This window comes from Stegostoma tigrinum, chromosome 1 (assembly GCF_030684315.1).
Source record: "Stegostoma tigrinum isolate sSteTig4 chromosome 1, sSteTig4.hap1, whole genome shotgun sequence".
Taxonomy (NCBI): Eukaryota; Metazoa; Chordata; class Chondrichthyes; order Orectolobiformes; family Stegostomatidae; genus Stegostoma; species Stegostoma tigrinum.
This window is the reverse complement of record NC_081354.1, coordinates 35,021,124-35,045,282: the sequence shown is the minus strand read 5'-3', so window position 1 is coordinate 35,045,282 and position 24,159 is coordinate 35,021,124. Positions and strand designations below refer to the sequence as shown.

Sequence of the window (24,159 nt, the reverse complement as noted above, 5' to 3'; positions counted from 1 at the left end):
CATATACATCTGGTCGTGAATAAAAATCCCACCCTTGAGACCTATTCAAAGTTTTTAAATCTTGTTTGGTATTCAATCTGTTATCACCGTGTGACATTGCATAGATTTCAAGGTGAAGCCCTTCTTCACAATGCTTTTTTTCTCTTTTTAGATACTGACATGCCGTGTTTCAGCCTACTTCATACTACAGTATATTCCTCCAATTTTGATTTAAGCTTATGATAATGCAGAGTTTCTATTTCTGTAATATTGTTGAACTTTTTTTGTTATTGTTTTAATACTACTCATTTCTGTTAAAAGCACACTTTTTAAAATCAGATATATTACCCTGATTCAATGACTGTTGGAAAGACATGAAGGCATTACAGAAAATGCAGAAATGATTTATGTGAATGGTTCAGAATTACGCATTTCAGTTTCATGGACAGAAAGACACCCTGAGGGCAACCACAAGGAGAACAGGTCTGGTAGCAACAGTATTTGGGGGAGCAGGTTGGGTCTATCAGGGCATGGGATCAGGAGAGAGGTCCTGTAGAGGGAGGGTCTTTTAGGGTTGGATTCTGTGGCAGCAGCGATGGCATGGGTGGGTGGCCAGGTTTCCGTCCCACAGCAACAGGAGGATGGGTTAGTACTGGTGGTAGCGGAGGACGTCGAGAGTTGGGTCTAGCAGTGGGAGAGGAGGGTAACTGGCGTAGGGTCTGGCAGTAGCAGTGGGGGCAGTTAGGTGTGGAGTTGAATGGTGGGACATTGGGTCTACGGGTAAGAGGGCCCAAGCTGGGAGCTGGTCAGGGTTTAGGACGTATAAGAGGAGAAGTGTAGTTGGAAGTAAGGTAGATATGGAATCTGTTAAACAGTTATCCAGGAGTTAGACTACGTTGTTAATAGTCTAACTTTCCCACATAATTTTTTTTACATAATTTCACCAGAACACTCTAACGTCTCCAATTTCCCAAAGAGGGTTTCAGTCATATACATATTGATCAGCAGAATCTTCCACTTCCCAGGCAATTCCTTCGGAGTCTGCTATGATGGGGATTCCACAGGATCCAAATATGCAACTTGCATTTAAATGGAATAACAACTGTCTGACATTCGGGATATTCAGGCCAGTATCTTCTTTTCCTGCTTAACCTGAAACAATGTACTGGATTTATCTGCTCTATCCTGTCTACAATATCATATCCTTTATGAAGTACCTTCTGATTACCTGGTCGAAAAGGTAAAGCAGATGAGCTTACAGCCTGGATTAGTACATGGAACTATGATGTGATAGCGTTTACAGAAACTTGGTTGAGAGTAGGGAGGGACTGTAGGCTCAAGGTTCCAATATTTAGAGGTTTCTGGTGATGTCGAGAAGGATGGAAAAAGGGCGAGGGAGTTGCATTATTGATTAAGGAGAATGTAATAGCTATCCTAAGAGAGGACATCCTGAAGGGTTCATCCAATGAGACCACAGGGATTGAATTTAAGCAAAGGAAGATGCAATGACTATGATGGAGTTGTCTATAGGCCTTCCCTCAGGCAGCGAGAGATAGAGGAACAGATAAATAAGCAGAGCTGGAAAACAAGTATAAACAATCAAGGTTATCTGGCAAGAAGTCCCATCACTCAAACATTCCAAAAAAACACCAAGATATAGCTTAGTTGGTGGTGAGAAGGGCATGTGAAAAGCGCCTGTCAAAACCTTCATGTGTGCCCTTGAAGTGGCTGCACTGGTGAAGAGACGGTCACACATCTCCTTCTGGTATTTGCCTCTGCAAAGAAGGTCCGAAGAGAGATACGGTGTCTTTTGTTGAGGTTCATCTCAAACAGCTCCATGACACAAAACTCTGTGCTCTATGAGCTGTTTCCTGGGATGCACACCGAGACAAACATTGACTGTGCCTGAGGACAATCAATTTGGTGAAAGGTGATCGTTGGTCCACCCAAAATCTGTTGGTCCACCCAAAATGTGTTGGTCCTCTCCTGCAAAGAGTTGCTCTCGACTGAGTGTTGTAGACTGGCACATTCCAGGGCTACATCGTGAGGGACTCACAAAAGCTTGGAGCAGCTGCCACCAAGGCTCAGTGGGGTAAGAGTACTGACTAAGGCTTTCTGTCAAAGTTTAACAAGAATCTGTTCAATTATCAGGCTCTCTCATTGCCTCAAGAAATTCAAATTTTGTCCTGCATGAATAAGAATTATCTTTGGTTTTTGCAACTTTTTTAATTCCAATGTTTGTTTTTCTTGATAGGCCAAGACTGTACAAAACTGCTGTAATACCTGTGAATGTAGATAAAGAATTTTTATGAATAATATGTTTTTGCAATGAAAACAAAAATAGGATTGTTGTAGTGGGTGATTTTAACTTCCCTAACATTGACTGCAATGTCCTTAGTGCCAGCATTTTAGATGGGGCAGAATTTGTTAGATGTCAATTTGGGGGAACGTTAATTACAACAAAATTAGGCGGGAAGTGGAGAAATTGGATTGAGAGTGGCTGTTTGAGGGAAAACCCATATCTGATATGGGGGAATCTTTTAAAGGCCAGTTGATCAGACATCAGAACCAGCATGTTCCAGCGAGGATGAAAGATAAGAATGGTAAGATTCAGGAACCTTGGATGATAAAAGATTTTGAAAGTGTAGTTAAAAATAAGAAGGGAGTATACATAAAGATTTAGGAAATTGAAATCAAACATGGCCCTTTAAGAATATAAAAGAAGCAGAAAAGAACTTAGATAAGAAATTAAGAGGCCTAGAAAGGGCCACAAAATGTCTTTGGCAAGTAGGATTAAGGAAAAAGCATTTTATACATATATTAGGGGCAAGTGGGTAACTAGGGAAAAGATGTCCATGCAAGGATAAAGGAGGGAAATTATGCGTGAAACCAGATGAACTGGTCAAGGACCCACTTTGCATCAGCATTCGCCAAGGAGAAAGATACTGATGACAGGAAGATAAGGGAGGGGTATGTTGATATTCTGGAGCATGTCAATATTAAGAAGGAGGAAGTGTTGTTGTCTTCTGTTCCAGCATTCTGAAGGAAGTCAGGCAGGAGACTGCTGGGGCCTTGACAGAGATCTTTGTCTCATCTTTAGCCACTAGTGAGAATAGCCAAAGTTGTTCCTTTGTTTCAGAAGAGCATCAGGAAATTATCCAGGAAATTATAAACCAGTGAATCTTACATCAGTGGCAGGAAATTTATTGGGAAGGATTCTAGCAACACAACGTAATTGTATTTGGAAAAGTACAGACTTATAGTCAGCACTCGGGGAGGTCTTGTCTCACAAAATTCATTGAGTTTTTTGTGGAAGTGACAAAGTTGGTTGATAAGGGTAGGGCAGTAGATGTTGTCTACATGGACTTTATTAAAGCACTTAGCAACGTCCCTCACGACAGGCTGGTCCAGAAGATTAAGTTGCATGGGATCCATGGTAAATGGGCAAATTGGATACAAAATTAGCTTGGTCACAGGTGACAGAGTAATGGAGAAGTGTTTTTTCTGAGTGGAGGTCTGTGAATAATGGTGTCCCGCAAAGATCAGTGTAGGGACTTCTGTCGTTTGTCATCTATACAAACGACTTAGATGAAATAGGAGGTGGTCTGATTAGTAAGTTTGCAGATGACATGGAAATTGAAGGAGTTATGACAGTGAGGAAGATTATTAAAGCATACAGCAGGATATAGATCTGTGAGAAAGTTGGCTGCAGAAATGCCAGATGGACTGTAATCTGAACAAATGGAAGGTCAAATGCAAGAAGCAAGTATACAGTTAATGGCATGCCCCTTAGAAGCACTGACGTACATAGAGATCTTGGGATACAACCTACAGCTCCCTGAAGGTGGCAATGTACGTGAATAAGTAAGAAAGGCATATATCTGTTTGCTTTCATCAGTTGGGGCACTGAGTATAAAAGTTGGCAAATCAGTGGTTAGCACTGCAACCTCACAGCACCAGGGACCCGGGTTCAATACCAGCCTTGGGCGACTGTCTGTGTGGAGTTTGCACAATCTCCCCGTGTCTGCATGGGTTTCCGCTGAGTGCTCCGGTTTCCTCCCACAGTCCAAAGATGTGCAGGCTAGGTGGATCAGCCATGCTAAATTGCCCGTAGTGTTCAGGGGGGTGTGGATTATAGGGGAATGGGTCTGGGTGGGATGTTTCAAGGGGCAATTGGACTTGTTGGGCCGAAGGGCCTGTTTCCACACTGTAGAGAATCTACTCTAATCTATATAAGATTTTAGTTAGGCCACATTTAGAGTATGGTGTGCAGTTCTAGTCCCCGCTGTATAGGAACGATGTAGAGGCTTTGGAGGAGGTATAGAAGAGGTTTACCAGGATGTTGTCTCCATTCGAGTGTATCAGCTATAAGGAGAGGATTGCTTTCATTGGAGCGTCAGAGCAGCACCTAATAGAATTATATAAAATTATGGCCGACATGGATAGTTGGGAGTCTTTCTCCCAGGGTGGAAATGTGAAATAATAGGGGAGGTAGGTTTAATTTGATATATTATTGTTTCATGTTTTTTTTAAGATTAGATTCCCTACAGTGTGGCAACAGGCCCTTTGGCCCAACAAGTCCATACTGCCCCTTGAAGCATCCCACCCAGACCCATTCCCCTATAACCTACACAATTCTGAACACTATGGGCAATTTAGCACGGCCGATCCACCTAGCCTGCACATCTTTGAACTGTGGGAGGAAACCAGAGCACCGAGGAAACCCAATCAGACACTGGGAGAATGTGCAAACTCCACACAGACAGTTACCCGAGGCTGGAATTGAACCTGGATCCCTGGCGCTGTGAGGCTGCAGTGCTAACCACTGAGCCACCGTGCCGCTTGCTATCCAGCCAAATCGTACCTTAATTGAGTACATCAGGGTAATAGAATAAAATGTGGAATATAGTGTTAAGCTGCAGTGGGGGGGTTCAGAGTAACATCAACTCTGATATATCAAAAAGATTCCCATTCGTTCATTTGATAACAGCAGTGAAGAATCTGTTTTGAATCTCTTTGTATGTGTTTTCAGCCTTTTGTATCTTCTGCGTGATGGAAGAGGATGCAGAGAGTATAACCAGGGTAAGAGGGGTCTTTGATTACATTGGCTGCTTTTTGTGATGGACTGGATTGTGTTCACAACTCTGTAATGTCTTGCTGTCTTTGGTAGAGCAGTGGTAATACCAAGCTATGATGTATCTGAATAGGATGCATCTATAAAAATTGGTGAGAGTCATTGAGGACATGCCAAGTTTCCTTAGCCTTCTGAGGAAGGAAAGGCATTGATGTGTTGTCTTGACTGTAGCATCGACATGGATGAACCAGGATGGATTATTGGTGATATTTACTCCTTGGAACAAGCTTTCAACTATCTCCTTCTCAGCACCATTGATGTCAATTAGGGCATGTCCCCTACTCCACTTTTGAAGTCAATGACCATTTTCTCCATTTTGCTGACATTGAGGGAGAGATTTTTGTCTTTACACCATGGCACAAAGCTCTCTATCTCTTTTCTGTACTCCGTTTCATCGTTGTTTGAGGTCTGACCCAGCATGGTGGTGCCATCGGTGAATTTGTGAGTAGAGTTAGAGCTGAATTTGACCAAAGAATAGTAATCAAGGATTAGTGTGAAGGAAGTGTTGTCACCTATCCTTACTAATTGCGGTCCATGTATTAAGAAGTTAAGGATCTAGTTACAGAGGGGAGAGCACAGGACTATGTCTCAGAGTTTGGAGATGAGCTTAGTTGGAATTATGGTGTTGAAATTGGAGCTAAAGTCAATAAAAAGGAATTTGAAGTGGGTGATCTATCAAAGGTAGACTTTTGCAGTGGCCCTCATATTTTTACTGAAGGTTTTTTAAGTCGCATGTACTGATATAAGATCTGGATTCTATGCACATACTAGGAGAAATATTAAATTCTCAAAATCCTTCTGGGATTATTTTTCAAAAATAGAATTGATCTTAGAAGATGGAGCCACCATAAGTACTACTTTAAACCCTTTAACCAAAATAAGAGACAAACTTTTAAAAATCAAGAAACTTAGTATACAAATGATTTGCTTTTATACAGACTGATTGTTGGTTAGTAAATCCCATTAACAGTTTATTTCACTTGCAACAGGTTAAATCTCTTTATGAAAATTATACTGCTGCATCTGAAAATGCATTATGTTCATTGTAACAGTCAGTGGAATGAGATTTGCTGGAGTGCTGGACTTTCAGAAATTTCTAGTAGTTTCTGGGGAGGTTTTAGGACATAGCAGGTGGGACCATTTATCTGTGTTATAAATACAGCAAATAAAATTCTGAATATTCTGGAATATGAAGCAGTCTTATTTTTCTGCTTTAGAGAGAAAAATGTCAGCCTTATCTTAAGGGGAGTAAGAAATGTACAAGTGATTTGCAAAGAGCTGGGTAGCAATTTTTTTTTGCCCTCATCACTCATACAGTCATCTTTGGCTGTGACTTGGGCATTCATACAGTTGACGCTAACTCTCTTCCATCCCACAAGAAAATTATATTGTAATGTTTGAATCAGGAATGATCAGCTTTAGAAAAACCGAAAGAACTGCGGATGCTGTAAATCAGGAACAAAAATAAAGTTGCTGGAAAAGCCCAGCAGGTTTGACAGCATTTGTGAAGGAAAACACAGAGTTTAGCGTTTCGGGTCCAGTGACCCTTCCTCAGAACAGTTCTGAGGAAGCGTCACTGGACTCGAAACGTTAACTCTGTTTTTTTCCTTCACAAATGTTGCTAAATCTGCTGAGCTTTTCCAGCAACTTTGTATTTGTATCAGCTTTATAAGTTTGGTGAAACAGAAATACAATAAGTGTTCCATGTTCTACAATGACTCATTAAAACTGTGATCTTAAAGTCTCCTGGGTTGGGTTAAAGAAAGTATTTCAATATAACAAAGATGGGCACGTGCTGGAATTTGAAATAAAAGAAAAAAAATTAGAGACAAAGTGAAGTACAGCATGAAAACAGACTCTTCAGTCCAAGATAACAAAGTGTGGAGCTGGATCAACACAGCAGGCCAAGCAGCATCTCAGAAGCACAAAAGCTGACATTTCGGGCCTAGACGCTTCATCAGAGAGGGGGATGGGGAGAGGGAACTGGAATAAATAGGGAGAGAGGGGGAGGCGGACCGAAGATGGAGAGAAAACAAGATAGGTAGAGAGGAGAGTATAGTTGAGGAGGTAGGGAGGGGATAGGTCAGTCCAGGAAAGACAGACAGGTCAAGGAGGTGGGATGAGGTAGTAGGTAAGAAACGGAGGTGCAGCTTGAGGTGGGAGGAAGGGATGGGTGAGAGGAAGAACAGGTTAGGGAAGCAGAGACAGGCTGGGCAGGTTTTGGGTTGCAGTGGGGGGAGGGGACAAGCTGGGCTGGTTTTAGGATGCAGTGGGGGGAGGGGAAGAACTGGGCTGGTTTTGGGATGCAGTGGGGGGAAGGGGACATTTTGAAGCTTGTGAAGTCCACATTGATACCATTGGGCTGCAGTGTTCCCAAGCGGAATTTGAGTTGCTGCTTCTGCAACCTTCGGGTGGCATCATTGTGGCACTGCAGGAGGCCCATGATGGACATGTCATCTGAGGAATGGGAGGGGGAGTTGAAATGGTTCACGACTGGGAGGTGCAGTTGTTTGTTGCGAACCGAGCGGAGGTGTTCTGCAAAGCGGTCCCCAAGCCTCTGCTTGGTTTCCCCAATGTAGAGGAAGCCACACCGGGTGCAATGGATACAATATACCACATTGGCAGGTGTGCAGGTAAACATCTGCTTGATATGGAAGGTCATCTTGGGGCCTGGGATAGGGGTGAGGGAGGAGGTGTGGGGGCAAGTGTAGCACTTCCTGCGGTTGCAGGGGAAGGTGCCGGGTGTGATGGGGTTGCAGGGGAGTGTGGAGCGGACAAGGGAGTCGTGGAGAGAGTGGTCTCTCCAGAAGGCAGACAAGGGCGGGGATGGAAAAATAGCTTGGGTGGTGGGGTCGGATTGTAGATGGCAGAAATGTCGGAGGATGTCAGTCCAACTCGTCCATATGTTCAGATATTCTAAATTAATATATTCCCATTTACCAGCACTTGGCCCATATCCCTCTAAACCCTTCTCATTCATATACCCATCTAGCCTCTATGTGCAGAAAAACTGCCTCTTTTAAATCTTTTCCTTCTCATCTTAAACCTGTGCCCTCTAGTTTTGGTTTCTCCTCCCCTGAGGAAAAGATGTTGACTATTCACCCAATGCTGCTGGAGACACTCAGGAGGTCTGGCAACATTTGTAGACAGAGAAAAATGGAGTTAACATCTCAAATCCAGTGATTCTTTTCAGTTCTGATGAAAAGACAATGGAGTTTTTCTGGTACATAAAAACGAACCATGTTTCAACAACTTGCTTTTGAGCAACAAAGGGAGAGAAAGCAACACTACCTGTACACAGCTAGGACATGGTAGGTTCTCCCCAACTCTCTATCTCAATCTCAGCAAGCCACAGCTGGTGAAAAAAACTTGGAAATCCTGAACTAACTGAAAAATCAAGGATTACTTTTAGCAATACCACTCCTGAAGCAACATGACAATATCTGAGCAGTTGGAATAAACCTCTACAGGCTCCATCCCCACCCCTTTTAACTCGTCTGTCTCCTCTTCACCTATCTCCTCTTCTATCCATTTTTGATCCGCCTCCCCCTCTCTCCCTTTTTATTTCAGAATCCTCTCCCCATCCCTCTTTTCTGATGAAGCGTCTAGGCCTGAAACGTAAGCTTTTGTGCTCCTAAGATGCTGTTTGGCCTGCTGTGTTCATCCAGCTCCACACTTTGTTATGTCTGAATACAAATTTCATTTGTGTATCTCAAAGACTCATTTTAAAAAAAACTATAAACTGCAACTGTCTTTATTTTCCTATCTGTATTAGATACCCCATTTTTGTCAGCTTTCGTGTAAGCTCATAATGTATGTTTTTGAGTAGATTGTTGTGTTTTATATTATCTTATTTTTTATGTAGGTAACAAAATTCCATTCTTTCACTCAAGAATACCTGAGAATTGACTGTCCTTCAGTTTGATCTGGTTAACTAAATTTAACTGAAGAGCAAAACTAAGAAATGCAAATGCTGGAGATCTGAAATAAAAATAATATTGCTACCGAGACTCAACACGTCTGGCAGCATCTGTGGGGAGAAAACAGAATTAACACTTTAAGTCCAGTGACTCTCCATCAGAATTGTTCTAACTGACTGAGACGGAGATGAGGTTTAAAAGAGAGAGAAGCCTGATCACCTCCCCGATCACTGTCTGTCACCTGGTCATAACAGGCTGGTACTGGCACGAGTTGCAGCATACTAGAGTAAATGTACAGGGCAGGATTTCAACTCTATTCAGCAAATGTGCTGTAGAAAACAAATTAACAACATAATTTTCACGTGAGAAGTTTTGCAGTCGATTTAAATGCAACAATTCTGGTACAATTTACAGCTGGTTTAAATGTGCCAGACAACTCTTTGTAGCTTTAGTTGTTGACTCTGGCATTCATTGTGAAAAGTGAATGTCTAGGAGTAGTTTAAAAGGTATAAGAACAAATAATTAATTTCCTAAAGATTTAAGCATATTTTTGAAAACTATTGGGGGTTAATTTCAATTAATGCTAAAAATGGAAGGTGCGGTCAAAACATCAACCTGTCTAACTGCCTCCCTACAGGTTGATGCCCAGGTTATTTTAATTCTCAGAATTAATTTGCACACACAATATAACTCATGCTTGAATCCATCAAGAATGACATAGTCTCAAATTGCTCCAGTAAATTATACACTACTCCGTACATACATTATCCTTATCAGGCTAGAATGTAATTTACATAGGAATTCATACAAGTTACAATATGGAAACATGTGAGCATAGGGTGGGAAAGGAAAAGACCAAGTGGGAAAATCCAGGCAGCAGTTTATAGATTGCCTGTCCAGCCCTCCTGGCAGTCTTCACTGATATCAATGGGAAAATTGATCGAATTGATATCATTAGAGAAAGATCTAAGGTCTTTCTGCTGAAGTTAAATAGTGTCTGTTCAGTGATCAGACCCTCCTGATGCCTCAAATACATATAAATATAGTCCTGTGTAAGTAAGAAATGCCATGGGTTTGTTTGTTCTACATATATAAAGACCGTATAAAATTGAACTGCTCAAAAGTGACTATGTATGTATACAAAGATTTTTAGGTAGCATCGCACAACATTCCTTGCAACTTTAAGTCAGTGGATCACAATCTCACAGGAATATATTTTCCCTGTCAAAGAACAACAGAGTTGTGATGTATTATGCTCTGTTATTAACATTCACTCTCCATTTGGACTTGTTTACTCTCCTTAGAAAGGTCACAATGTGAAAAAAGTCAACGCAAATTGGAGAACATAATCTGAATAATTCCTGTGTAATCCATTTAGGTGATCAAAATAAATTAGAAACCCCATTGACACCTCTTGTACAACCTTCCTCCCAGCCTAAAACACATTCGGCTCTCTCTTGAAGGTATATAATAAATCAACATTCAGTATATAATTTGTTCCATGGATTTACCAAAGAACACCTAAGTTGCAAGTGTGACCCCAGGCCTCCCTAGCCCATTCAATCAAGTAACTTGCCCTTACACAATGAGGCTGGCTTTCCCACTACTTAATAGGATGCAGTATGAAAGGTAAGGCTTGTCTCCACCTCTTCTAGGCAACATTCAGAGGGGCACTTCATTAGAGCACCGGGTGCCACGTTGCCTTGATCACTAATGGTTTCACAATTTACACTTCATATCACTTTATAGATATCACAATCAAGCACTGTGTAAATACACATTGGTACAGTCAAAAGTATACAAGTAGCTTGAATGAGACGGTTTATAGATGAAGGTGGGTCTTATCACTGATACGGAAGACTGCATGCTAAAGTTTTTTTAAAAATTCATTTGTGTATGTTGACATTGCTGACTGGCCAGCATTTATTGGCTGTTCCCAGTTGCCCCTGAGAAGGTGGTGGTGAGCTGCCTTCCTGAACCACTTAGTCTATATGCTGCAGATTGACCCACAATGCCATTGAAGAGGGAATGCCACGATTTTGACTCAGCGACAGTGAAGGAACGGTGATATATTTTCAAGTCAGAATATGAGTGTCTTGGAGGGGAACTTGCAGGTTGTGGTGGTCCCATGTATCTCCTGCCGTGGGCCTATGGCAATCCCAATTTGAGACAATCTAACTGCCGGTCCTTAACATTCAATGGTGTTACCATCACTGAATTACCTGTTATCAACATTCTGGGGATTATCATTGACCAGAAACTCAACTGGACTTGCTACATAAACACAGTAGATATAGCAGCAGATCAGGAAAGCCCGTCTGTCACCTACAAGGCACAGGTCAGAGTGTGATGGAATACTGCCCATTTGCCTGATTGGGTGCAGCTCCAACAACACCCAAGAAGCTTGATGTCCTCCAGGACACAACAGCCCACTTGACTGGCACTACAGGCATCCACACTCTCCACTTCCGACGCTCAGTAGCATCATAGAGTCATAAAACTGTACAGCATGGAAACAGGCCCTTCAGTCCAACTTGTCCATGCTAACCTGATGTCCTGAATTAATTCAGTTTCATTTGCCAGCATTTGGCCCATATCCCTCTAAATCCTTCTTATTCATATACTCATTCAGAAGCCTTTTAAATGTTGTAATTGTACCAGTCTTCACCATTTCCTTTGGCAGCTCATTCCACATACACACACCACTCTCTGCATGAACAAGTTGTCCCTTAGGTCCCTTTTAAATCTTTTCACTCACATCTTAAAACTATGCCCTCAAGGTTTGGACTCCACTATCCTGGGGAACAGAGCTTTGCTATTCACTGTATCCATGCCACTCATGATTTTATAAATTTCTACAAGGTCACCCCCTCAGCCTCTGGGGGAAATAAACCCAGCCAATTCAGCTCCTCCCTATAGCTCGAACATTCCAACGCTGCCAACATCCTTACAAATCTTTTCTGAACCCTTTCAAGTTTCACAACATCCTTCCTATAGCAGGGAGACCAGAATTGAACAACGTATGCTAAAAGGGGCCGAACCAATGTCCTGTACAGTAGCAACATGACCTTCAAACACCTACACTCAATGCACTGACCAATAAAGGCAAGCATACCAAATGCCTCTTCACTATCCTGTCTACCTGTGACTCTACTTTCAAGGAACTAAGTGTGTATTATCCATAGGATACACAACAGAAATTCACCAAACATCCTTAGACATGGGTTTGGGAAAGGATTTCGAGAATCAGGGCTCCAATGCCATTCTGCCTAAGGCGTAGATCAATCCTGAGTCTGTGAAAATTCAGGGCCTGGACAAACATCTTATTCTGTAATAGGGCTATAGCTTTATTTTGGCTTGAGGATTAGCTTTTCTCACCAGTGCTAATTTTTGGGTTTTGTGATCACTATGATTTCCTAAATTAAAAAAATGAAGAAACAGTCACACTAAATCACTGACCAAGATTGAAAGTTTTCACTCACCTGCCACGCCAACTTGATGTGTGGCATAAGCAGGAAGTCTGCTTTCCCCTTTAGATAGCCACAGTGCCAACGTGGATTGGTCCTCTTCCGCATGGTGAAATTTAAAACCTTGAGCAGCTGCTCCAGGTATAAACCTGCTCTGGAGTATAGGAACATGCAGCCAGACTGCTACCCTGCCTTCTGCTTTCCAGTGCTTGACAGCATCTACAAAAGAAATAGAGCATGTTGTATCGTATTTAAAGCCATGAATTGTAGATATTATTCCTTCCAATGTCTTGTTTTATGTTAGTTATTATGACACATTGACAACAAGAAAGAGAGTTAAAAATACAGCTGTGAAGTAACTCTGAAGCAGAATAGACTTTCATAACTGAGAACAATGATCTTGTTGAAGAAGGGATGATAATAATCTTTTGTCATTCTTGAATTTTAAACTCAAAACACTGCTAGCCGTTTTTAAAGCTTTGTTTTCCCTTAATTCAGGGTGTTTGACCCCTTTGGGAATCTCATTGTTTAAATTTATTTCATTGGCTGTAAATTTATATTCCTTGTTTTTCCTCCTAAAGAGCATCATCTCACATTCAGACACGTTATTCGTCAGTCAACTGGAACACAAATTCACAATCTAGGCTCGCATGTGAAGAATAATTACTATTGCTCCTGACTCAAATTTTCTTTGAACACTTACAGAACAGTTACATCTGAAAAAATAACACTTTATCCATGAAGTGCTTTAGTACACTGAGTATGGGATTGTCAATTAACACATCAAACTGTAGGACATGGAAGAAGATCATTCATCTCATCATAAATACGCTAATATCCAAAAGGTAGCCATTGAACCCTTTTCTGCCCTTTACCCATGCCATTCAAACTTTTCTTTTTCAAATGTTAATTCATCTTCTTCTTGAAAGTGAACTTAAATTCTGATTCCATCACTGTTTCTGGAAAGGCAATCAACAACCTAACAATCATCTATATAGAAAGAACTCTCTTAACTTCTCATTTTTTTAATTTTGGTGATCTTAGGACTGGACAGACTGAGCACAGGTGGCGGCCCAGAGGTGGTTTATACTTGGGAGGCAGTTAACCTAGAAGTCTTCAACATTGATTCCACAGCTAATGAAGTCTCATGGCATCAGTCAAACAGTACTCCATCATGTTGAAATCACTTAGAGGAAGTACAGAGTACTCTTGGTAGGGACTTCAATGTGCATAATCAAGAATGACTTGGTAGCACCACTACTGACTGAGTTATTCAAGTCATAAAAGACATCGCTGCTAAACTAGCTCGGCATCAGGTGGTGAAGAAACCAACAAGAGTGGAAAAATATTTATGACCTCATTCTCCTGAGTCTACCTGCAGCAGATGTTTGTCCACGATAGTGTCAGTGGGATTCACCACGCAGTCTTGTGAAGATAATGTAGCATTTTCGCATTAAGGAAATGCTAAATGGGACAGACGTTGGACAGAACTAGACTCAAGCCTGGGCTTCCATGAGGGTTTGTGGGCCATCAACAGTAGCCAAGTTGTACACCAACATAATCTTCAACTTCATGGCCTAGCATATTCCCTATGCTACCATTACCGTCAAGCTATATGATCAACGCTGGTTTAATGGATAGCGCAGGAGGACATCTTGGAGCAGCAGCTGGCATACCTATGCTAGGTAATGTAAGCAACAAATGATAGATAGGCCAAAGTGATTCCAGATTACCTACAGATCAGATCTAAGCTCAGCAAAGCTGAGAATTGTGGTGGTCAATTAAACAACTTTCTGGAGGAGGAGGTCCCACAAATATCTCCATCCCCAACAATGAAGGCATCTAACACATCAGTGCAAAAGATAATGCTGCAGTATTTGTAACAATATTCATCCAGGCATATCGAGTCTACAGTCCATCTCAGCCTCCTCTAGATGACCTCAGTACCACAGATACCAATGTCCATTCAATTCTATTAACTTGTGTGGTACTAGGAAATGGCCGAAGACACTGGATACTGCAAGACTGTGGGACCAACAATATTTTGGCAATAACACTGAAGATGTGTGCTCCAGAATTTCTGGTGCCCCTAGCCAAGCCATTGTGGTGCAGCTGAGATATTAGCACCTTAACAATAATGAGGAATATTGTCCAAAAACATCCTGTATACAAAGAAAGTCAGGACAAATCCAAATTGGCCAATTACCACCCCATCAGTCTACTCTTGATCATCAGTGAAGTGACGGAAACTGTGATCAATAGTGTTATTATGCAACACTTGCCTAATAATCTGCCCACTAATGCTCAGTTTGGATTCCACCAGGGCCATTTAACTGCCGATCTCAGTACAGCCTTGGTTCAAAGGACTGGGTTCCAGAGGTGAGATGAGAGTCATTGCCCTTGAGATCCACCCTGTATTTGACCACATAGAACATAACAGCGCAGTACAGGCCCTTCGGCCCTCAAGGTTGCATTGACCTGTGAAACCAATTTGAAGCCCATCTAACCTACACTGTTCCAATATCATCCATATGTTTATCCAAAGACCATTTAAATGCCCTTAAACTCGGCAAGTCTTCTACTGTTGCAGGCAGGGCATTCTACGCCCCTACTACTCTCTGAGTAAAGAACCTACCTCTGAGATCTGTCCTATATCTATCATCCCTCAATTTAAAGCTATGTCCCCTTGTGCTAGCCATCACCATCTGAGGAAAAAGGCTCTCACTGTCCACCCAATCTAATCCTCTGATCATCTTGTATGTCTCTAGTAAGTCACTTCTTAACCTTCTTCTCTCTAATGTAAACAGCCTCAAGTCCCTCAGCACAATAGCAAGGTATGGAGCTGGACGAACACAACAGCCCAAGCAGCATCCCAGGAGCATGTGGCATCAAAACCTCCAGCAAAACTACAGTTCAATGCAATCAGAAAGAAGGAAGATGGTTACGGTTATTGGGAGGTCAGTCATTTCAATTCCAGGTCATCTCTCCAGGAGTTCCTCAGGGTAGAGTCCAAGGCCCAACTACCTGCAGCCGCTTCACCAATGATTTCCCTCCTTCATAAGGTCAAACATTTAGGACTCAGATGAGGAAAGATTTCTTTACTCAAAGGGTAATGAACCTGTGAAATTCTCCGCCACAGGTCAAGGCCACTGAACATATTCAAACAACAGATAAATGTTTAGATCTCAAAAGTGTCAAGAGTGTGAGGAGAAAGCAGGAATATGGCATTGATATAGAGGATCAGTTATGATCGTGCTGATTGATGGAACAGGCTTGAAGGACCAAACAGCCTTTTCCTGCTACTACTTTCTACATTTCTATATTTTAAGTGATGATTGCATAAGTCTTGGCACTATTCACAACTCCTCAGATACTGAAACAGTCCATGTCCAAATGCAGTAAGACATGGGCTTAGGCTCTCAAATGATAAGTTACATCCATGCCACAAAAGAACTGGGAAAAGATCATCTTTAACAACAAAAAATCTAATCATTGCCTTTTGACATTCAAAGCCACTACCATCACTGAATCCCTCACTATCAACGTTTTAGGAGCTTACCATTGATCAGAAACTGAATGGGATTAGCCATTTAAATACTATAGCTGTAAAAGTTAGTCAGAGGCTAGAGCTTCCTGCAGCGAGTATCTCATCTCCTAGCTCCCCAAAAGCTTGTCCACCATCTAAAAAAACAAGTCAGGAATATGATGGAATATTTGCCTAAATAAGCACAGCTTCAACAACATTCGAAAAGTTGGATACAAAACAGTTTACTTGATTAGCACCACATCCACATTCACTCCCTCCAAGATAGACATTGTAGCAGAGCAGTGTGCACCATCTAAAAAGATGCACCGCAGAAATTCACCAAGGTTCTTTAGACAACATTTCCAAACCACTACCATCTATAAGGATAAGGGCAGCAGATACATGCGAACAGTATCAGTTCCATTCCAAGCCACTCAACATTCAACTTGGAAATATATTGCTGTTCCTCCAGTGTCACTGCATCAAAATCTTGGGATTCCCTCCTGAAGAATATAGTAGAGCTACCTATGCCAAATGGACTCTAGTGGTTCAAGAAGACAGCTGACTAATGCCTTTTCAAGCACAATTAGAGATGGGCAATAATGCAGGCCCTGCCAGTGACGTCCACATCTTATGAATGAATAAAAGAAAGTTTATCCCCTTTGTAAATCTTCTTCCATCATAAATGCTACCTGTTGTTCATAAGCTAATGGAAAATGAATGTATAGGAAGCACTAGTAGCAATTTTGAAGACAGAAAATATGGTATTTTGCAATAAACATGGATTAGTATACTTCTGAATTTCATGTAATATCTGTGTAAGTGTTCTAAATCTCAGTCTGTTTGGGTGATAAAAAATTAATATGTCGGATGAAGTTACGTAAGTTTGAAAAAAAAGTAAATGTAAACTAGTAAAAATCCAAGAAGTAACACTTGTATAAGTAATGCTTACATGCCTTGTTAATGTACTAAGATCAGGACTGTACTCATTAGTGAACATTAATACATTTTATTAAACATAACACTGCACACTAAACAGAGAAAGTGAGAGCTTGTCTGAGGGCCTACACATTTAGGTCTGATTTCCATTTATTCTGACATCGTTACATTGTCACTTACAGTATTGGACATTCTTGTAACACAACATCATCATACTACGATGCTTCTCAAGTCTTTTACCGTATTCCTTAAACTATTAGCATCTTAAATTCATAATCATAAGTGAACATCACCACTTTTGACTTTATAATGAAAGAAAGGTAATTGATGAAACAGGGTTTAAGAGTACTACCCTGAGGAACTTCTACAGCGATTTTCTGGGACTGAAATGACTAAACTCCAAACGTTCATCTTCTTTAATGCTTGGTATATAGCCAACTAGTGGAGAGTTCTCTTATGAAGGGTCTAGGCCCGAAACGTCAGCTTTTGTGCTCCTGAGATGCTGCTTGGCCTGCTGTGTTCATCTAGCTTTACACTTTATTATCTTGGATTCTCCAGCATCTGCAGTTCCCATTATCTCCAGTGGAGAGTTCTCCCCATTTACCAACTTTTTCAATTTTGTCAAGGATCTTCGATCTTCACTCAATTAAATGCACCCAAGGGTGTCAAAGGCAATCATTCTTACTCGGATCACAAGAATTGCTTCCAAAAAGGATTCATCAGACATGGAAAGCAAATACACGTTAAAGTAAACAGCTCTGATTGGTTCTAGTCCTCGACCCTTTCTAGAGGAGTAGGACTTGGGGCCTTCTATAGTTCTTCCTAGCTCTGTTTAAGCAAAAGTCAAAAGAAGTTTTTATTTGTTAGTTCTGCTAGTCATTTTATAATTATATTAACATTGCTTTTAATGTTTTAGCACTTTTTTTGCTCAGCAACATGTTTATGTTTTCTTGAATATTTTTATTTGAAAGTAAAAATTATGGTTTATTGTTGCACAAAACCAGATCTCAAGCAGTTGTTGCTAGGTTGCTTGAGGAGAACCAGACGCTCAAAATAAACCTGACTGCTTTTAATGATATCAAAAAAAGGGGTTACTTTTGCTGCAATGGAAACAGGAAGTGCTGGAAAAACACAGCAAGTCTGGCAATGTTTGAACAAAGAGAGACATTGATAGGGATCCTTCATCAGAAATACATATCCGTGAAATATTTATGTGCAATTAATATTTATGTGAAATCTAAAATGTAAACACAAAATGCTGGAAATACTCAGCAGAAGCTGTGCCACACTTCCAATATTATATTTCCTTTAAAGTAGATAATAATTTCTGGCAACATCAGTTCAAATATAAATTGAGGTGTTACTTCCTTTATTTTCTTAGTCTGGTAAACTGAACTCCAGAATATCTTGACAGTGAGAGTACCACTGGAGATCTTCTTTCTATCACTAACTAGGTGAGTCATCCAGCTTCACTTTAACTCATGACTTTGGTCTTTTCCAATTGAGCATAAAGTTCCATCCGTCTTGCTGCATGATGAACCATTCAGACCTTTAGCTTCTAGGTACACTCTCACCATAGTGGACTCCTGTGATGCACGGTGGTATTTCAAGAAAACCTATACTCAATATCACAATGGTTTCTGCTTTAACCTTCCTGTCTCAAAACCCATCATCATGAAAAATAAATCACACAGACCTCTTATGCAGCCCCTAGTTGCTGATTAATTGCCTCTCAGAGCCAAATTTAACTTGGACCTAAATGGACTGTTCAGAACACAACTATTTGCAACCCAACATTCTCAACACTTTCTGGGACTTTGGAGATTCACAGTCTATCCGCTGTTAAAACAGGCTCAAACTACTGTGTCTAAGTTTAAACAACTTTCACCTTCTTTGAAGTAGCTAGCTGGGCCCTCTTCAACCATCTAACGATTTAATCACTTAGGCTTGCCGCCAGGCAGGTTTAAGAATAGGTCCCAAGACCCCTCCCACTGCATCATTTTACTTTTAATTAAAGAACTGTCCCAAAACATAACTTTATACATGTCATAGGACGAAAAAAAGACGTCTTTGGATTACAGGTCTCAAAATTCTCCAACACCGTAGTTTTCTTTGAGTCATTTCTAGTCTGTTATAGAGATTGATTGAGAGATTGATCACAATAATTAGCCAGCAACTTCACTAGCATTATACCACATGATTACCAGAATGGAAAAAATGAATAACATGAATTTTTACTTTTCATTGTTTATTAAATCCTTTGTTTCAATGAAATCAGTCAACTGTTGCAAACAATAAACACTTTCGCTACTATTAATTATTACACCTAATTGTTCTATACCACAGATCATAAATGTCTGTATATTTTGCACATCTGCTCTACCAAACAACCATGAACGTCTAAATGAACAACTGAAAAAAATACTGAGTTACAATGATTTTAGAATTCCGCTTGTTTTGTTTTTCGAAAGGCGTAATCATTTTCTCTCTTCATTTATTCTTTTCCTGTATTCCCCTTTCTATCTCCATATATTTTATCTGCAACTAATTTCTTTTATTATTTGCTCTCTTTCTTTCCTTGTCTTTTACTTTAATCGATACAAGAGATAAGTCATCGGTATGGTGTTTAGGTAGTTGAAGATATGGCACTGAAAAGTTTCCTGTATGAGCAACTGCTGCAAACTTGCCACTTTGTCACTTTTATATGCCACTCAGACATATCTTGGCATAATGTTTTACCGTCCAGTGGTGCCCAGTGGAGGGCCCTCCACAGAAGGTTCCTCTCCTTGTCAATTGGGGATCTAGGGTGGATAGTGCTGCACACAGAAATCCCATGCAATCATGGGTTGTGTACGTACACCAGGTGTCAGGCCACATGTAGTTTACTGGCCTGGAGGAAATGGTGTAGTCACACTTATGTTGCATGTTTTCATTTGCAACTCTCTTTTGGTTTTTGAATGTGCAGCTTAAATTTTGGTTGCACTTCAGCCCCACGGTCTTGATTTATACACAGCCCATGGGGGGAGGGAGAGCATTATTCTCATGGAACTGCTCCTGTCCCTGGCCAAAATGGCCATTAACTGGTCCAGGCAGTGGATCTTGGTGGACCTGACTGCTCCTCTTTCACGGTTTCGAACTCGGGTCTGTAGCAAGGAAGTATGAAGTGCTGAACAACACAACACGAGCCTCTAGAGGCCAGTGGGCACTGCTGGAACTGGGATGCAATATTATTTTAATTTATTAAGTTTGAAGGATTCACCATTAGTTTGTATTTTTTTTAACAGTGTAACAGAAGGGCTAACCAAACATTTTTGGTACTTCCATTTTAAAGAATAAAGACAACAGCATGGTTGCTCATTTCCACAAAGAAATGAGAAATCATGAGCTTCTTGGGACTGTATGTGCACTACCGAAAGTTGATTCGAAAAAATCAGATGCACCACAAAGACCTACTACAGAAAAAAAACAAAGGTAGCATGGACTTAGAAATGCAAAACTGCTTTTGAAAAGCTGACGGCCATTTTAAAAAGTTTTAAAAAGATTCAGATTTTCGAGCACTTAAAGTAGCCATTGATGCAAGTGACATTGGAGTCAGATGTTGTCCTCTTTAGGAAGGCAATACTAAATAGTGGGTTCAATTATGTACTTCTCCAAAGAACTAGGCAAATGTCACAGATGGTACTCTACAATGGGGAAGGAAATCCTCAGTTTATTACGAACCCTCAAAATTTTGAGATACATGTCCAAAATGGATACAGAGACCCCACAGCATATACTGACCACAATCCACGACACCTTTGTGAAAAAGGCTTAAGACTGTGATGCCAGGTAATTCAGTTGAAGCTTGATAATTCATCCATATCACTTGAAGATCGTCTATGAAGCTGGGAAATCAAACGTGATTGCAGATACCCTCTTCAAAACTAAGACCCTCAGTTAGAACTGAAGAGATATGATTGACCAAGGCTAAAGGCATGCATGCCTGTTATTTTCTGTATATTTTGTTTTTTCTCTTTCAATTTTCTTGATTTTGTAAAGAGATGCGAATAAATCATTAAGAAAAGATTTACCAGGAGATAGCCAGGAATAGAGGGTTTGAGTTATAAAAAGTGGCTGGATAGGCTGAGGCTTTTTTCACTGGAGCATTGGAGGTTGAGGGTGATCTTATAGAGATTTATAAAATAATCAGGGGCATGGATAAGCTGAATAGCAAAGGTCTTTCCCCTAAGGCTGAAGAGTTCAAAACTACGGCGTATGTTTTCAAGGTGAGGAAGATTTAAAAAGGACATGAAGAGCAACCGTTTGTCGTAGAGAATGGTCAATGTGTGGAATGAACTGCCAGAGGAAGTGGTGGATGCAGGTACAGTTAGAAAAATTAAAATACTTTTGGATAACTACATGAATAGGAAAGATTTGGAGGGATATGGGGGCCAAACACAGACAGGTGGGACTAGTTTGGTTTGGGAACATGGTTGGTCTGGACTAGTTGGACCGAAGGGTCTGTTTGCGTGCAGTATGATTCTATGACTCTAGAGTTGTGATATTTCATGACCACGAATTATAACCCTGGATCACTATTTGGACACGTGGAACTTTAACTACAATGGTTTCTTTTGAGCAAGGACACATAACAAAACGTTGGCTCAGTGGCTGCCTGGAAAGACAGACATAAATCTGGAATGTCACACCTGATGAGGTTTCAAAGCAGCTTCAAAGGGAGAAACTGCACTAAAATCTGAATTGCTAATCTCCTGGGAGTATCTCAAACTGTGAACATGATGGCTAAAAATAAACAGCAATCCTAGGTGAGCGACATCATGTTTTCTTCTAGATGTGACTTGATTGGCAAGAACATGTCGATACCGCTCCTCCACAAGCCACTGCAAAGGTGTACAACCAAGATGGTTAATTTGCTTGTGACTGGTATTCAGGAGAAAGCCAATTTACACTAATAGGAACAGAAGAAATAGGAGCAGGAGTAGACCATCTGGCCTGTCGAGCTTGCTCTGCCATTCAATAAGATCGTGGCCGATTTCTTCATGGACTCAGCTCCACTTACCCGCTCACTCACCATAAGCCTTAATTCTCTTAATAAAATCAAAAATCCATCTACCTTGGCCTTAAAAATATTCAGTGAGATTGCCTCAGCTGCTTCACTGGGCAGGAAATTCCACAGATTCACAACACTTTGGGTAAACAGGTCCCTCCTCAATCCAGTCCTAAATCTGCTTTGAAGCTATGCTCCATTGTTATAATTTTACCTGCTAGTCAAAATAACCTCCCTGCTTCTACTTAATCTACTCCCTTCATAATTTTAATTGTTCCTAGAAGATTCTACCCTCCTCCAACCCGTATTCTTCTAAATTTCAACGAGTATAGTTCCCCTGTACTGAGTCTGCCCTAATAAGCCAACCCTTTCAACTTGGGAATCAACCTAGTAAACCTCCTCTGCACTCCATCCAGTGTCACTGCATCCTTTCTCAAACAAGGAGAACAAAATTGCACACAGTACTCTAGGTGTGGCCTCACCAGCACGCTATACAGTTGCAGCTTAATCCCTATTTTTAAACTCTATTCCTATAGCAATGTAGGACAATATCCCATTTGCCTTAGCCACGTGCTACACCTGCAAACAAACTTTTTGTGATTCATGAACAAGGACACCCAGGTCACTGTGTACAGCAACATGCTGCAGATTTCACTATTTAAATAATAGCTCATTTTGCTGTTATTCCTACCAAACTGGATGACTTAACATTTACCAACATTGTTCTCCATCTGCCATACTCTTGCCCGCTCACTTTGCCTATCTATGCCCCTCTGCACACTTCGCTCTACCACTCATCTTAGTGTCATGTCGAACTTTGACACACTACGCTTGGCCCCCAACTCTAAATCATCTCCGTAAATTGTAAACAATTGCAGTCCTAACACTGATTCCTGAGGCACACCACTAGCCACTGATTGCAAACTAGAAAAGTACCTATTTATCCTCACTCTTTGCTTTCTGTTAATGAATCAATCTTCTATCTATGCTAATGCATTACCTGCAATGCCATTCATCTTATGAAGCAGACTTTTCTATGGCACCTAGTTGAATGCCTTCTGGAAATCCAGTACACCACATCCACCAGTTCCCTGTTGTTCACTACGCTCGTAATGTCCTCAAAGATTTTCAGTAAATTAGTTAAACACGGCTCGCCTTTCACGAACCTATGCTGTGTCTGCTCAACAAATTGTATCCAAATATCTCACTATTTCTTCCTTGTTTATAGCTTTTTCGCGATAATTATCTGCTTTTTGTCTACCTCCTTTTTTAAACAGTGGTGTCACATTTGCTGTTTTCTAATGTGCCAGAGCCAACCCACAGTCCAGCGAATTTTGGTAAATTACCACAAATGCATTTGCTATTTCGCCCACCATCTCTTTTAGTTCCCTGGGATGCATTTCATCAGAGTCAGGAGACATGTCTACCTTTACCCTAATTAGCTTACCCAACACTATCTCTTTAGTGATAATTATCGTTTCTAGGTCCTCATCTGCCAAAGCCTCCCTGTCATCAATTACTGGCATGTAATTTGTCCAATATGAAGACCAGCACAAAATTCATTTGCCATTTCCTCATCTCAAATTATTAAATCCCCTTTCTCATCCTCCAAAGGACTAATGTTTACCTTAGCTACTCATTTTCGTTTCATATATTTGTAGAAGCTTGCGTGATCTGTTTTTATATTCTGAGCTAGTTTACTCCCATAATCCATTCTTCCTTTCTTTATAGCTTTTGTTATGGCTTTCTATTGACCTTTAAAGATTTTCTAATGCCTTGGTTTCCCACTAATCTGTGTCACTGGGTTTCATCATTAACCGGAAAATAATGATTTAGTGTAAATAACTTATTCTTTAACAATTGGCAAAAGATAGATTACTGATATAGTGCTATGCAATACGCCTTTAAAGCCCCAAATGAAATCATATTCTTTCATAAATAAGACAAAATAAAAAGGTCTGACACTAATATTGTGGGGGGGATAAAAGTAGATGGAAAACAAATTCTGTAGTTCAAGAACCAGACCACAAGGGTGGGATGAGTTGTTTCTCACAGCTCTTTTTGATTTTTTTGATGACTGATGGTGAAGTAATGTTGTCTCTAGACCAAGCAGTCAATCTTTGATTTATTAGCTATTTGGGTTACCC

General features: G+C 40.7%; 1 protein-coding gene across 3 annotated transcripts in view; it reads right to left on the bottom strand.

The window, feature by feature from the left end:
* nudt6 (nudix (nucleoside diphosphate linked moiety X)-type motif 6) overlaps positions 1-24,159 on the bottom strand; it is a 119,302-nt gene that overhangs the window by 92,677 nt on the left and 2,466 nt on the right. Inside the window, exon 2 of one of the 3 annotated variants that reach the window (XM_048531210.2) lies at positions 12,516-12,719. In XM_048531210.2, the coding sequence (XP_048387167.1) occupies positions 12,516-12,719 (204 nt within the window). Of the gene's footprint in view, positions 1-12,515; positions 12,720-24,159 lie in introns of those variants that run through there. The other 2 variants (XM_059644592.1, XM_048531219.2) reach the window with 2 other exon arrangements.